Source organism: Callospermophilus lateralis, chromosome 3, assembly GCF_048772815.1.
Source record: "Callospermophilus lateralis isolate mCalLat2 chromosome 3, mCalLat2.hap1, whole genome shotgun sequence".
In the NCBI taxonomy this organism is placed as follows: Eukaryota; Metazoa; Chordata; class Mammalia; order Rodentia; family Sciuridae; genus Callospermophilus; species Callospermophilus lateralis.
The window spans coordinates 33453414-33470675 of record NC_135307.1 but is presented as its reverse complement, the minus strand read 5'-3'; the positions used below and the strand labels follow the sequence as shown (position 1 = coordinate 33470675).

Sequence of the window (17262 nt, the reverse complement as noted above, 5' to 3'; positions counted from 1 at the left end):
ACTGTGGGTGATTAATTACCATTTCAGATCATTTCTACTAGTGTTTCCCACCACCAAAAAAGGTAAGGAAATTTAATTTAGAATGGCTCTTTTTCCTATTTTGCTGTTTTGTGGTACTAGGGACATAATGCAGGGCCTCACACCTGCTAGGCAAGTACTCTACCACTAAACACCCAAGTCTCTCTTTTTCTTTTTCTCCTTCAATGCAATGGAGAAATATTATGGATTTTTTTTAAAAAATACCAAAATATAAAAATAGCCACTTACTAATACAACTTTAGATTATCTTCTTCCCATATTTTTACTTCCTTTAAATGCTACCAAAATTAACTAGACTGAAAAAAAAACAAAAGGACATACATAATACTCTACAAAACATAGACCTTGTAAACATCCTGTAGCCCACCAGAGGTGATAGTGCATCCCTGTAATCCCAGCTTCTTGGGAGGCTGAAGAAGAAGGATCTTAAACTGGAGAGCAGGCTAGGCAACTTAGTAAGGTCCCATCTCAAAATTAAAAAAAAAAAAAAAAAAATAGAAAGGAGGCGGGCACGGTGGCGCAGGCCTGTAATCCCAGCGGCTAGGGAGGCTGAAGCAGGAGGATCACAAGTTCAAAGCTAGCCTCAGTAAAAGCAAGGCGCTAAGCAACTCAGTGAGAATCTGTCTCTGAATAAAATACAAAATAGCACTGGCTGGGGATGTGGCTCAGTGATGGAGTGCCCCTGAGTTCAATACCTGATACAAAAAAAAAAAAAAAAAAAAAAGGTTGGATGTGTGGCTTAGTGGTAGAGGGTCTCTTGGTTGAATCTCCAATACCAAAAAAGAAAAAGAATCCTGTAGCCCTTATCAGAATAGACCTACCTAAGTAGTAATAACTAGCCAGATCCAGTTTCAAAGAGGACACCAGCACCTGGTTACCTGTGGGAGGCCAGGCATCCAAGAGTTGCCTTTCATTTCTCCTTTTCCCTTATTCCTCTTCAGTAAAGAAGCCCATTCTTCTACTTCCTGGGCTTCTTGCAATAAAATTCCTTTCTCCACAGTTTTCTTTCTATCTCATTCCCCTGTTAAGACCCTTATTCTGTCTCCTTGGGACACGTGCAGTGGTCTTTTACCTGATATCTTTGCCTCTGGTTTGTATCAGACAATCTATCATTCATTATATTGTTGGAATAATCTTTCCTTGTAATTTCTGAGATATCAAAGATTTTGGGAAGGTATAAAGACTTTAATAACAGTTATCTATATTCCTACTGCCCACAATTCATACTTATTTTCTCCAATTTATATATCGGAGACCACAATTTAGGGAGACTAAGTTACTTATTTAAGGTCACACAATTTAAAGGTGATATTCAAATGCTATCCTTTGTGACTCACACACAGTCCATCCTTTTCCCAATATTTCTCATTATTTCTGTTAGAAGGCTTGGACCTTACCTGCTAAGGTGGAATTAAGTGGACTTAACATGTGTATTATATTCATATATAAATTGGAGAAAAAAAGTTGATCAGGGGCTGGTGTTGTGGCTTGGTGGTAGAGGGCTTGCCTAGCAAGTGTGAAGCACAGAGTTTGATCCTCAGTGCCAAATAAAAATAATTAAATAAGAGAAAGGTATTTATTTAAAGCAAGGCACTAAGCAACTCAGTGAGACCCTTTAAAAAAAAAAATCTGATCATATTACTGAGTTTGTTAAACCCTACTCCAGCTCCCCACTGTTTGTAGGATAAAGTCTAACTTCCTACTATGGACTCCATGACCTGGTTCCTGATGTTTCTACCCTTGTACCTTGGCTTCTACTCCTACTCCATAAAGCCCTTTCCTCTCTTGCACACTTGTTACCAAGCTAATGATTTTTCAGTATTTCAGCATTTAGCTCACAAATTTATTTCTTTATGAGTCCTTTCTGATCATGCACCCCATCCTCTGGTGGGTCTGACTAATCTACTTTATATCCCCTCTCATACCCTGAATACAGATAATTGTGCTTGTTTTTTTTTTTTTGTTTGTTTGTTTTTTTTTAAAGAGAGAGTGAGAGAGGGGGAGAGAGAGAGAGAATTTTAATATTTATTTTTTAGTTCTCGGCGGACACAACATCTTTGTTTTTTTGTATGTGGTGCTGAGGATCGAACCCGGGCCGCACGCATGCCAGGCGAGCGAGCTACCGCTTGAGCCACATCCCCAGCCCCAATTGTGCTTGTTTATATGCTGTTCTTCTCTTCTATAAGATCCTTAAAAGTAATAGCTGTACTACCACTCATTGTTGTAGTTGTTGTATCCCAATGCTTTGTTTGGTCCTAGTATTCAATATGTATTTGGTCAATAGAAGAATGTTGCTGAAGTATTCCTTAGTTCTTTGATGCCCTATTTTTGCCATTTAGGTATTAGTTTCTTTCTTTCTTTCTTTTTTTTTTTTTTTTAGGTATTAGTTTCTAATGTGTGGTAATGAGAAAAGAGCTTTGGTGCCAGTCTGACTCAAATCCAGCTCTGCCTCTTACTGATTTTACAACCTGAGTAAGTTGCTTTTTGTATTTGAGGTACAGTTAGTTCCCTTGTCCACTAAATGTACTTACCTGGGGCATTGTCGTCAGCATGAAATGAGATCATGACTGTAATTATCTGGGACAGAGCTGTCTAGCACATAATCCAGCACACAGTGCTTAGGAAAAGCAGACTTCTATTCCTTCCCTGTGACTGCTTTTTTTTTTCCCTACCCCAGTACTGAGACAGGGACTCACTAAATTGCTGAGACTGGCCTTGAACTAGTAAGCTTCCTGCCTCGGCCTTCAGAGTCCTTGGGATTACAGGTGTGCACCACCATGCCATGCCTCTGACTGCTCTTGACTCTCAAATTGAATACATTTTGGTGTTATTTTTGGCTGGGACCTTAACTCTGACACGGGTTAAGTCCACTTAATTCCATCTTAGCAGATAAGGTCCAAGCCTTCTAACAGAAATAATGGGAAATACTGGGAAAAGGATAGACTGTGTGTGAGTCACAAAGGATAGCATTTGAATATCACCTTTAAATTGTGTGACCTTAAACAAGTAACTTAGTCTCCCTAAATTGTGGTCTCCGATATATAAATTGGAGAAAATAATACCGATTTCTGAACTAATTGCTATTTTCCCCCCATGAAAGCTCAGTGGATGATAGCAACTCACCTCTTGAACTTCAGTTAATTGTGCTTTTGTCACTGCCAGGGAGGTGTTCCTTTCATGTAAGAGCTTCTTGAGTCGAATCAGTTCCACATTCTCTTTAATGGAATTGCTGCAGAAAGAAGATAATTCTGCAAATAGAGTTAAGCACCTTTGCTCCTTGACAGTAAACCAAGGACTTCGTTCTCACATGCTTGCTTTCCATACTCTCCCACAACAGACCAGAACAGGGAGTTCAGTCTGGTAAATAATCTCTTTTTTTCTATTTTCTCTCATGCCAGTTGAGATTTGATACTCTACTAACCTTAAACTCTTGTATTTTGAAAAAAACATTGTAACTAGTTTTTGTTTGCTTGCTTTTTTTTTTTTTTTTTAGTTGTAATTGGACACAATATCTTTATTTTATTTTTATGTGGTGCTGAGGATTGAACCCAGTGCCTTGCACATGCTAGGCAAGCGCTCTACCACTGAGCCACAACCCCAGCCCTTTTTTTTTTTTTTTTTTTTTGAACTATGGATTGAACACAGGGGTGCTTTATTACTGAGCCACATCCCCAGCCCTTTTTCATGTTTTATTTTGAGACAGGGTCTTGCAAAATTGCTCAAGCCCTCACTTAGTTGCTGAGCCTGGCTTTGAACTCACTATCCTCCTGCCTCGGTCTTGTGAATCACTGGAATTACAGGCATGTGCCACCGTACCTGGCTATTTATTTATTTTTTAATTTTAAGGAGGGTCTCACTAAGTTGCTTAGGGCCTTGTTAAATTGCTGAGGCTGGCCTCAAACTCTCAATCCTCCTGCCTCAGCTTTCCAAGTTGCTAGGGTTATAGGTGTGTGCCACTGCACCCAGTTGTAACTCTGTTTTTTTGTTTGTTTGTTTGTTGTTTTTTGTGGGGTTTCTGGGGGCGGGGAATTGGTACCAGGGATTGAACGAATGGTGCTTTACCACTGAGTTACACCACCAGCCCTTTTTATATTTTATTTTGAGACAGGGTCCGGCTAAATTGCTTTGGGCCTGGCCTTGCTAAATTGCTAAGGCTGGCTTTGAACTCATGATCCTCCTATCTCTGCCTCTATGTTTTTTATTTATTTATTTATTTATTTTAAAGAGAGAGTGAGAGAGGAGGGAGAGAGAGAGAGAGAATTTTTTAATATTTATTTTTTAGTTATCGGCGGACACAACATCTTTGTTTGTACGTGGTGCTGAGAATTGAACCCGGGCCGCACGCATGCCAGGCGAGCGCACTACCACTTGAGCCACATCCCCAGCCCCTCTATGTTTTTTAAATGATGGTGTTTGCCATTTCTTAAAAATCTAGAAAGTCCATGTCTAAGACTTGTTTCCTTAGAGAAACCAGAAGACATGAATATAGACAAATGAGGGGTGATTATTTCTGAACTTAGGCGATTTCGTTTTCATTATCATTTGAAAGATATTGGGAAGGATTTGGGCTCTCCTCTGTGCTGCTCATTAGAGCCACCTGGAGAGATCTTTAAATACTGCCAAAACCCCACCCCTGAGTAATTACAAAAGAATCTTTGAGGTAGGGCCCAGGGTTTGTGGTTTTAAAAGATCTCCATACTGAACACGTGTTCATACAAAAACCTGCACACAATGTTGTAGCATCTTTTTGCTTTTCTCTCATTCTCTTTCTTTCTCTTTCCATCCCTTTCTTTCTTTCTTCTTTGCAATACTAGGATCAAACTCTGGGCCTTGGGCCTGGGGATGTGGCTCAAGCGGTAGCGTGCTCGCCTGGCATTCGTGCAGCCCAGGTTCGATCCTCAGCACCACATACAAACAAAGATGTTGTATCCGCCGATAACTAAAAAATAAATATTAAAATTCTCTCTCTCTCTCTCTCTCTCTCTCTCTCTCTCTCTCTCTCCTCTCTCTTAAAAAAAAAAAAAAAAAAAAAACTCAGGGCCTTTCACAGAGTGAAAGTGCTAGGCAAGCACTCTACCACTGAGATACATCCCCAGAAATTTTTGTTTTTTATTTTGAGACAGGGTCTTACAAAAGTTGCCCAGGCTGGCCTTGTGATCTCTCTGTGTCAGCCTCCTGAGTTGCTGTGAAATCAGAGATCTGCACTACCTCACCTGGCAGCATAGGAGCTTTAATAATGCCCAAACTTAGAAGCAACCAAAATAGCTTTCAGTATCTAAATGGATAAATAAACTTTAGTAGATCCAGATAACAGAATGTCATTCAGCATTAAAAAGTAATGAGCTATTAAGCCATGAGAAGACCTGGAGAAATCTTATATGCATATTACCAAATGAAAGGGTTGCAACTATATGACATTCTGGAAAAAGAGACAAAACTATAGAAACAGTAAAAGGATCAATAGTTGTCAGGGATTTGGGGAAAGAGACATGAATAAGTTGAGCACAAAGGATTTTTAGGGTAATGAATAAAGTCTGTATGATACTATAATGGTGGATATATATCTTTATACATTTGTCCAAACTTGTAGAATGTGCAACACCAAGAATGAGCCTTAATGTAAACTATAGCTTTTGAGTCATAATGATATGTTAATGTAGGTGCCCTGTAACAAATGTCCAGTCTGGCATGGGATGTTGATACTGGGGAGGCTGTATTGTATATGTATGGACACGTGTATGAGGGAACTCTGTATATTCTGCTCAATTTTGCGGTGAAACATAAAAACAAAACAAAAAATGTCTTCAGTAACAGTGAGGACATCTAAAAAATAAAATCTATTTTTTAAAAAAGTTCTCTAGGGACTGATGCATAGTGAGAGCTGAGAACCCCTATCTGGTGATGAAATAGCTTTCTTTCGATGAAGTAAAGCAGCAAATCTATTATTCATAAGCATCCCTTTAAAGTTAATTCATTTCTTAACCTGGGAGGGACTCCAGGTCTACTTCTCAGGTTGAATTTAATCCTAACCATTCTTTTTTTTTTTTTTCTCTGAAACAGAAGAAAGGTACAAATGAGAATCTCTTGCTTTTCCAATTCCTTACGGTTTGAGGCATGGAAAGTCAAATTCTTACCGTAGCTCTGCAGCCTTCTGAGCACACTCCAATGAGTTTCTCTGTTCAAAATCTTCATCTTGGGACCATATTTTCTCAGGAGGTGTGGGTGGTTCTTCCACATGCATAATATTGTTGGCCATAATGTGGGCACTGGTAAACAGGGATAGACCAGTAAGTTTAACCATAATTATTACTTTGTTGAAAGAAATTACTGTTAGAATTAGGAACATCAAACATGAAAGGGAGAAATAGAAATTATTGTTATAGGACTTAGAATTAGGCTGTCATATTTCTAAGACATTATAAGATTTGGTAATCTTGGTACTTGTAGAGAATAATCTTACAAAATACAGTCTTCAAATGCCAAATGGATACATAAATGAATTATAACATAAAGGGTAAAAATATAAAGGGGAAAGGAAATACCTTCAGTTGAGGAAAGGCCCTTTATTTTCCTTTCCTCAGAGGACAGGGAGATGCTTGTTTTCCATTTTTAAACATTGAAATTGGAATTTTTTTTTTTAATGATTGCATTTTTTTTTTTTTTTTTTTTTAGAGAGAGAGAGGGAGAGAGAGAATTTTTTTAATATTTATTTTTTAGTTTTCGGCGGACACAACATCTTTGTTTGTATGTGGTGCTGAGGATCGAACCCAGGCCGCACGCATGCCAGGCGAGCGCACTACCGCTTGAGCCACATCCCCAGCCCCTGAAATTGGAATTCAACCTAGGATTGATGTTCATCTTCTCAATGCTAGAAATCACCAACATTCACTTGTTCCCTAAATGATGCATTTCCAATTAAAGCTGCAGGGGTAACAGTGTGAAATAATTGAAAAGAACTCACAGTTCGCTGCTGGGCTCATTGGTTATTTCATCTCTGGTTTTCTCATTTGTCACCTGCTCCTTAAATGTGGGAGGGGCTGTGTAGCTCAGCCTGTCTCTTGACCCTGAAAGTGTAAGCAGAAGATGCAGTGAAGTGGCACCCCCCTCTCTCCACAGAAAAAAGTCTTAACTGGGCTTCTCCAGGAATTCTCACTATGGCTGATTTTGGGACTGTCAGCCAAAGAGTCTCAGAAAAAGTTCAATATGGATAAATTTCCTATTTTCCTGTTGCCCTGTTTAGCTTGGCCACTGGCCAGGAAGATACCAGCACTCCAGGTGCTGGACACCCCCTTACTAGTTTTTCACAAACGTATCGAAGAAATGTGCAAACAAGGCCTCTGGCCTTGAGCTGGGCTTCACAGAGATGTCTACATTTTTAAGATAAGTTACAAATGGGCCCATGGTAACAGCTGGCAGGGGGAGGAAAGAAAGGGGAGATGAAGCTCTCCCCTTCTCAGGTGTTGTCCTTGAAGAGTTAACTTGCCCAGAATAGTGAAAGAAAGAGCTGCTTTTATGTGAACTTCTGCAGACTGTGAACTTCTGAGCCCCTCCCCTTACATGCTGGATATAAAACTCTGAAACTCCCTGAACTCGGGGTTTAGGGGATTGATTGATTACAGCAAAGGCTGTACCCTCTGAACCTGGCTGCAGCCAAATAAAACTGTTTCCTAAAAAAATTAAAAAAATAAAAAAACTGTTTCCTGCTATCTTCGGTGCCTTGCCTTGTTTGTCCCTACATCAGCAGTACCCTCCAGAACACCAGATGCTCAAACTGGAACACCAACTGCTGGACCCAGGGAGGCTTGAGACCTGAGGGAAGTCCTTATGTGACAACTGGCCCCAAAGGAGAAGGTCGTCTTACTCTTACACTGACCTGCAACTACAGGTTTCTTAAGTCAATGAGACTTCAGATTCAGGTGAGTGAGTGAGTGTAAATGGCAAGAAGGAAAGGTACAAGCTTATCCAGGGCAGGGACTGCATGCCTAATCACATCTCATTTTTATCTCTAATGCCTGACACACCATGGGTGCCCAAAAAGCTGAACTGTTACAAGGAACTGTAATTTAGACTCATTCTATTTTTCTACTTACAGATGTTTTTATAAAAGTTTAGTTATTTGGAGTAGCATAGGACTATACTAATCAAAACAAATGAGTACTTACTAATAAGAAAATTTAAATTAATGCTGTATGTAGATTTCCTTCCCCTAGGCTTTCATCCCTGAATTAGGCCCATGGAGATGGGGTGTCTTCTCTGGAGATTCAGCACTGGGTTCAGAGAAAGGTGACTCAGCCTTCCAAGTGACTCAGCCACTTGGAATATAGGAAAAGGAGTCACTACAACCAGCATGGGTTATTTGCAGCCTGACTTCTAATTCTAGACAGTCAGTGATGGGCTTTGGTAATCTCCAAAGCAATGGAAATCATATGCAAAGTTTATCTATGTGTATTGTGTATTTTTCTTGGAAGAAGGGACTTAGATTTATTTGATCATGGTTTCAAAGGAGTCCACTTCCCTAAACCTGGGGTTTAGAGGCAAACTGTTCTGGAAATCCTTGCTCTTCAGCCACATAGCCTGACATGCAGGAGGATCCCTGATAAGATTATTTCCCTCACACCTGAGTAGGACCAAAATGTTGCAGCTGCATCTCTTTTCTTTCTTTCTTTTTAATTTTAGTTGTTTATAGGCTTTCTCCCCCAGCCCCCCTTATATGTGGTACTGAGAATGGAACCCAGTGCCTCACACCTGCCAGGAAAGTGCACTACTGCAGAGCCACAGCCCCTGCTCCCTACATATCTTTTCTAGTCTGTTGCAGACCCACTAGCAAAGTTCTCATTTCCTGTTGTGTGATTCTCTTTTCAGCAGTATTCCAGAAAGAGCTAGAGGAGGAGAGAAGTGAGGCAAATGGAAACCAGGGCTTCTTGCATGTTACCCCAGCACTCTACCACTGAACCACATGCCCACCCCTAAAATGAGAATTTTGAACCTGACATCCAAACAAAGGAACAACATGGGTAAGTGGGAGGGATAAAACACGGAGGGTAACGTGGCTGGCACATCACTCCTTCCCAGTGTTTTATTGGAGATATGATCCCAAGCCTCACCCTCCTGAGATTTCTCCGGCACCCTCCCACCAGCGGTATGGAGTCTTCTGCGTCCCACGTGGACCCGTGCCTGGCCACCACCCGGAGCAGACAGACTGAGGCGCTGAACCTGTGCTTGCAACTTCTGCGTCAGAGGGCGCTGGTGCACCGGGGCGCGCTGGTGCAGGGTTTGGCGCTGGTGCATGGGCGGACGCTGATTCATGGCTTGGCTCTGAAGCACGGGGAAGCGCTGCCGCCACTCCGCTTTCCGCCGCCGCCTTGTGGGCTTGGAGAACTGCGCCACTGCCACATCCGGCCGCAGGTCTCGACCAGCGGCGGTCAGTCGGAGTACTGTCGTCCTCAGCCTATGACAAAATAGAACACGTGGTTTCTTCTTTTATAATGAATGTTTCTGCAGCTTATTTGGTGACACATTAATTGATCTGTGATATTAATTAATCTACTGTGGTCGGTTATTTACACGTAAAAATTAATTTTCTGGGCTGGGGATGTGGCTCAAGCGGTAGCGCGCTCGCCTGGCATGCATGCGGCCGGGGTTCGATCCTCAGCACCACATACAAACAAAGATGTTGTGTCCACCGATAACTAAAATAAAATAAGTATAAAAAAATTCTCTCTCTCTAAAAAAAAAAAAAAATTAATTTTCTATCCCTGATTACACCTGTAACTTGAGAGCAGGGGACATCATGGTATCCATCTTTGTCCGTTCCATTGATCACATGTTCATCTTAGTAAAAAAAAATTGGAGCACTCCCCCACCGTATTTCTATGTATACTTATTTTAAAATTATATATAGCCGGGCATGATGGTGCACACCTGTGTTGGAGAGACTCAGGAGGCTGAGGCAGCAGGATCACAAATTTGAGGCCAGACAGGGCAACTTGATGAGACCCTGTCTCAAAGCAAAAAATGAAAAGGGCTCGGGATGTGACTCAGTGGTTGAGCACCCTGGGTTCAGTCTCCTGTACCCCCCAAATGTATATGTACACATATATATGTGTGTTTATATACATACATACATTACACATATATGATTTATACATGTATATAGGCATTTAATCTCTATATATGTAATTAATTTGTATGTATACATATATAATTACACATATATAATTTGTATTCATATATACATGCACAAATATATATATACACATACATATGATTCTGTACTGAATTATAGTCATAAAACAAATAAAAATACCAATTTTTTAAACAATGATAGATATGAGTAGTTTTTTTGTTTGGTTTGGAAGTGGGGATTAAACTCAGGAACACTACCACTGAGCTACATCCCCAACCCCTTTTATTTTTGAGACAGGAGCTCTACTCATTAAGTTATCAAAGCTGGCCTAAAACTTGCAATCCTTTTGCCTCATCCTCCCAAATAGCTGGGATTATAGGCATGCATCACCAGACCTGGCCACAATTTTAATATTTATTTTTAGCTCCATTTGTCTATACCTCCCTTTATATGTGTGTGTCCCAAATTAAAGATTACTCTTTTATAGTTCCTAGTATATACTGATACTTACCTTACTATTATGGATATTTGCTATTATGAGTTTTACCATTATCATCATATTCTATGGAATCACTGTGCTATAAATTGAATTGTAGCCCCATCACAAATCCCTAAACTTCAACATGATTGTATGTGGAGATTGGGTTGTTACAAGGATATTAAGGCTAATTGAGGTCATAAGAGGGGGCATCAATCTGGTCGAACTGTGACCTTACAAGAGAAGGAGAGTCCTGTCCCAGTCCCCAGCAACCCCTGCCTTCTGCCCCACCATGTGATGACACAGCAAAAAAGAGGCAGTCTGCAAGCAAGGAAGATAGCCTTCACCAGAGTGCTGCCATGCAGTCACCCTAATTTAGCTTCTAGAATTAAGAAAATAAATTTCTGATGCTTAAGCTACCTAGGCTATGATATTTTGTTATGGCAGCCTGAACCAACCAAGGCATACTACCTGCCATTCTGACATTTAGAAATGTAGTCTTGGGCATGAAACTTTAACTTTCTATGCTCAGTTTCCTCATCCATAAATAAACATAGAAATAATAACTGGCTGGGTGCAGTGGTACACATCTGCCACTGCACTCAGCCCCATCCATTTTTATTTCTCACAGGGTCTTGCTAAATTGCGCAGCATAGCCTCAAATCCTGGTTCCTCAGCTTTCCATGTCGTTGGGATTTACAAATTTGCACCACCATGTCTGCTATCTCGGCTGCCTTCAGATAACTCAAAATCTGAAGCATTTAGAGGAGGATCCTATTTCTTTGAATCACTCAACCAAAGCACAGATACTGTAATAGAATCTAATATATTTATTGTGATACATTTAGATCTCTATGATATACATTTTCTCTTTCTGTAACTGTAATGAATAATAAACCCAGCTTGACCTACTACAGGTGTGTTCCTGGTTGTCTTAGACGCTGGATGCAGTCGCATAGGCCTGTAATCTGTTACTCAACTTGGGAGCCTGAGGCAGGAGGATCCCAAGTTCCAGGCCATCCTCAGTAGTTTAGCAAGACCCTATCTCCAAATTTAAAAATAAAATAAAAAGGACTGTGGGGCTGGGCACTGTGGCACACACCTGTAATCCCTGCGGCTCGGGATGGGGAGGCAGGAGGATCAAGAGTTCGAAGCCAGCCTCAGCAGTTTAGCAAGGTGCTAAGCAACTCAGTGAGGCCCTGTCTCTAATAAAATACAAAATAGGGCTAGGGATGTGGCTCAGTGGCCAAGTGCCCCGAGTTCAATCCCCAGTACCCTAAAAAATAAAAAGGACTAGGGATGTGGTTCAGTGGTAGAACATCCCTGGCTTCAATCCCCAATACAAAAAACAAAACCCAAAAAGTCTTTAGAGACTTCCGTCTGTTTATCCATCTGATTATCTCTCTTCATCCCCATCTTAGATTCCTTTCCAGGTTTCATCCCAGAGATCCACCTTTGAAAGACAATAACCTACAATAAGGTCACTGTAGATAGCATAATTTTGAGTAAGAACTTTCAACTCTACTACTCATTAGGGGTAATCTCAAGCAAGTTATTTGACTATTTGTGTCCTCTTTTCTCATAATAATACTTCCTTCATACTATGAGTTAATAATATTTATAATATTAAATTCATCAATATATGTTCATAAATCACTTATACATGCTTGTACACAGTAAAGAATCAATATGATTTATTTTTTTTAATATATTTTTTTTTTTTTTAGTTTTCGGCGGACACAACATCTTTGTTTGTATGTGGTGCTGAGGATCGAACCCCGGCCGCTTGCATGCCAGGCGAGCGCACTACCGCTTGAGCCACATTTCCAGCCCCGATTTATTTTATTTTTATTTTTTTATGGGACTGGAGATTGAACTGAGCTACTTTCCCAGCCATTATTATTATTATTATTATTTTATTTTTGAGGCAGGGTCTTGCTAAATTACAGAGGCTGTCCTCAAATTTACAATCCTCCTTCCTCAACCTCCTGAGATGCTAGGATTACAAGTGTATGCCATCATGCCAGGGCTGTAGGTACTTTTAAAAAAAAAAAAATCAAATTATATACTTTATTTATTTATTTTTATGTGGTGCTGAGAATCAAACCCAGTGCCTCGAATGTGCCAGGCAAGCACTCTACCACTAAGCTGCAATCCCAGCTTGTAGGTACCTTTTGATCTCATCCTTTTGCTTCCAAAAAAGCTCCTTCAACAAGATGTGATCTTCCTGAAGTCGAAAGAGATTGTCCTCTAGTTCCTGTCGGCTCATCTTGGTAGAGGGTAGTTGAGTTTTTATATTCTTACCTAAAGTCCCAGAAGAAGGTAATTGGAAACATTTTTTTTTTTAAGAGAATTTTATTATTTTTATTTTTTAGTTATCGGCGGACACAACATCCTTGTTTGTATGTGGTGCTGAGGATCGAACCTGGGCCGCACGCATGCCATGCAAGCGCGCTACCGCTTGAGCCACATCCCCAGCCCTGGAAACATTTTTAATGTAATCTTTTTAACCCATCAAATCTCACATCACATCTTATACAAAGAGCATGAGTCTAACTTGAATTAGGAAGTATGTGCCATGACCACTAATGGACCTCTGGAGAATTCCCCCTACCCTTCCATCATGAGCCAAGATGACCTCCTCTCTGCAAATTACATTCTGCCAATAAAAATGTCAAGTAGGGATTTTTTTCTACTTAATCTTTCTTTCTAATCTATTTTTCCTCCTTAGTAGATAATTTGAACCTATACAAGGTTGTGCCCATGATTATTTTCAAAACCCCTATAAGGAAAAGCATAAAAACCTTTCCTGATTACCAAGAGTCATTTCATTTCCTTTTGAGGTTTGGATAAACTCTTCCCAAATTGCATCTTTGGGATACAGCCTCTACTTGTTCTAGGCAGAAGAAGTTAGATCTCCATGGGCAACATGAGTTCACTGGCCTGTGTCAGTTCTGATCTCCCCGTAAATGGGAATTACCTTAAAACCCCAGAGCTCATGGGCTGGGGTTGTGGTTCAGGGGTAGAACTCTTACCTAGCATGTGCGAGGCACTGAGTTTGATCCTCAGCACCACATTAAAATAGATATATAGGGCTAGGGTTGTGGCTCAGCGGTAGAGTGCTCATCTTGCACATGAGAGGCCCTGGGTTCGATTCTCAACACCACATAAATAAAATAGAGATATTGTGTTCGATTACAACAAAAAATAAATATCTAAAAATAAATAAATAAATAAGATAAAATAAAGGTATTGTAGTCAGACACATCTGATTACAACTTTAAAAAGATATATTAAAAAAATAGAGCTCATATTTAAATCATTGACATGATTACTGATTAATGATTTTTTTTTTTTTTTTTGTACCAGAGATTGAACTCAGGGATGCTGAGTCATATCCCCAGCCCTTATTATTTTTTATTTTGAGACAGGTCACACTCAGTTGCTTAGGGCCTTGCTAAATTGCTGAGAGTAGCTTTGAACTTGCTGCCTAAGCCTTCTAAGCCTCTGGTATTACAGGCCTTCACCACTACACCCAGCTCTACATAAAAGTGTGAGTTAAGAAGATTAAATGTCATTAAATTATACTTTACTATTAATGAAAAAGAACAAAATAAATAAATAAATAGATAAATAAGAGGTTTAAATATCAGTTTCTTTCCTCTCATGTGAAACATTAGACATATCCCATTTTTGTATCAATTTTCAATGACATAGCTTCTTCCAAAGAGGACTGAAATAAATGGCAGGTAAAGCTGGATCTCACTAAGTTTTTCTCAAAGTAAAATTATCATGCAAATTAAAGATCTTGGCATCTGCCTGTTTCTACTTCTGGGCTTGTTTCTTCTTTCTTTTTAAAAATCTTTTCCCAGCTGGGCACTGTGGCACATGCCTGTAATCCCAGTGGCTCTGGAGGCTGAGACAGGAGTTCAAAGCCAGCCTCAACAAGAGAATGTGAGCAACTCACAATGGTGCTAAGCAACTCAGTGAGACCCTGTCTCTAAATAAAAAATATAAAATAGGGCTGGGGATGTGGCTTAGTGGTTGAGTGCCCCTGAGTTCAATCCCCAGTATCCAAAAAAAAAAACAAAAACAAAAAAACTCTTTTCTCATTTTTTTCTTTTTTTTTCTCAAATTTTTGGTGTTGCATTATAATTATACATAATGGTAGAAAGTGCTATTACATGTTCATATTTATACACAATACAACAATATAATTTGGCCAATATTGTTACCCCATGTTTCCCCTTTTCCTCCTCTCCTCCCTCCCTCAGCCCTGTAAAATTAGATATTGGTAGTGAATGCACAACTCTGTGAAATACTAAAAATTATTGAGTCATATACTTTAAAAGAGTGAATTTTGTTGATTTCTTTTTCTTTTTTTTCTATGGCACTAGAGGTTGAACCCAAGGCACTACATCCTTAATCCTTTTTATTTTGAGACAGAGTCTTGCTAAGTTGCTGAGGCTGGCATCAGATTTTCAACCATCCATCTCAGTCTCCTAAATCAAATAGATTACAGGTGTGTGCCACCACACTAGGCTTGATATGTAAATTTTCCTTAAAAACTGTTTATATAGGGCTGGAGTTTTAGCTCAGTGGTAGAGTGCTTGCCTCACATGTGTGAGGCCCTGGGCTCGATCCTCTGAACTACATAATCAATCAATCAATCAATAAAAATATTGTGTTCGTCTACAACTAAAAAAATTAAAAAAAAATATTTATATAGCTGGGCACAAGCACACATATCACCAAACTTAAAAAAAAAAAAATAGAACATTAGGGCTGGAGTTGTAGCTCTGTGGTAAAGCACTTGCCTAGCATGTGTGAGGCACTGAGTTTGATTCTCAGCACCACATATAAATAAATAAAATAAAGGTCTATTGACTTTTATAAATAAATAAATAAATAAATAAAAATAGAACATTACTAATATGTATACTAAGAACTCCCTATAAATCCTTTATTCTTCCTATTCCTGTCTTGCTGCAAAAGCTGTAGTAATAACTCTTACATTGCTTTATAATTTTATAAAGATACTTAAATTTATCCTATAATTCTTTTTATAAATTTATCATATATACATATGTGTGTATATATAAATATATATTATATATATTACTAAACAATACATAGTTCAGTCTTCCCTGATTTTCATATTTACACATACTAAACCATTCTTTATTTACTCTTCTGTGATGGCTTCTTTTGCTCAACATTGTTTTTGAAATTCATCCAAGTTAACAGTAGCTGAGTCATTCTTATTCACTTTTTGCTATTATTATTTTTTCTCCTCCTTTTTCGTCTTCTGCACTACCAGAGATTGAACCCAGGAGTGCTCTACCACCAAGCTATACCCCCAACACTTTTTATTTTTTGAGATGGGGTCTTGCTAAATTGCTGAGGCTGACTGCAAACCTGTAATCCTCCTACCTCAACCTCCTGAATTTCTGGGGTTAAAGGCATACACCACCACATGTGATGGCCTAATATCATTTCATTTTATAAATACATATCAATATAGATTCATTTTCTGATTATTAGACATTTAAGTTGTTCCTAGTTTTTACTCTTATGACTAATGCTGCTATAAATATTCTGATACATGTTTGCTTGTACACAGGTGAAAGAATTCCTGCAAATTCATACCCAGTTCAACAGTACTAGATAATGCCAACCCTTTTTCCAAAGTGGGTGTACCATGTATACAGCTGTGGGCAGTATACACCGTGCCCTATCCTTGATAAAAACATATATAAGTGAAAATAGTATCAACTGTAGCTATGATTAGGACTGAATGGTGGGAGAGAAGGAACAAATTTACAAAAATATCTTACGGCCTGTGTAGAAGAAGCTCTGGTCAGGAAAAACCCTTTCATCTTATCTACTACTGCTTAGTAGGACTGATAGACTAATCATATGCATAAATGTGTGAAACAAGTTAATTTGTTCTTGACTTTTGATATGTTGTCTCCGGTGTTGGTAACATAGAAATTTTATTATAAGAATTTTCTTCCCTAGCATGTACACGAGGCTCTGAGTTCAATTCCTGTTAGTACTCCCACCCCACATACATGTAAAAGAAAAGAAAGGGGCGGGGGAAGGAAGGAAGGAAGAAAAAAATTAAAATAAAAAACTATTTTAAGAACAGGTATTGAAAGATTGAAGACAAAACTGAAAGCAAAGCAGTCATGGTGAAGACTAGCAAAATTTTCCACAATGGCAGACTTAAAGTTGTTTTAATTCTCAAAAAATCTGTCCCCAGGCATTAGATTTACCTTTTGACAGGGGTATTGAGTCCATGTCTCTGACCAGCAGAAACCCTGATGCACGTTTCACCACATGTGACATCATCTCAGCTCTCTAGTTGTAAGAGATTCCAGAGGACACAAAATAGAGGATAAGTTCAGCCAATTAGAGAAAACTTTAGGGTGACTTCTGTATCTGTACAAGTTGTAGCAGGAGTTTCTCAGCACTTTCATGATGGTTTATGATACATCATAGTCATATTTACCTGATGTGGACAACTCTAAGAATAAGACAATGCACTGAGTATTAATGACATTTTTAATTCAAAATTAAAGTCAATTTTTTTGATTATAAAACATATTGCGGGGCT

The 17262-nt window shown here is 39.1% G+C and overlaps 1 protein-coding gene across 1 annotated transcript in view; it reads right to left on the bottom strand.

The window, feature by feature from the left end:
- Rpgrip1 (RPGR interacting protein 1) overlaps nt 1–16994 on the bottom strand; it is a 63230-nt gene extending 46236 nt beyond the window's left edge. Inside the window, exons 1-7 of the mRNA XM_077109056.1 lie at nt 16922–16994; nt 12815–12947; nt 9144–9487; nt 7001–7103; nt 6481–6509; nt 6174–6366; nt 3163–3268 (exon numbers count right to left, since the gene is read on the bottom strand). Of these exons, the coding sequence (XP_076965171.1) occupies nt 3163–3268; nt 6174–6366; nt 6481–6509; nt 7001–7103; nt 9144–9487; nt 12815–12947; nt 16922–16994 (981 nt within the window). The remainder of the gene's footprint in view (nt 1–3162; nt 3269–6173; nt 6367–6480; nt 6510–7000; nt 7104–9143; nt 9488–12814; nt 12948–16921) is intronic.
- Between the last annotated feature and the right edge of the window lie 268 nt (nt 16995–17262).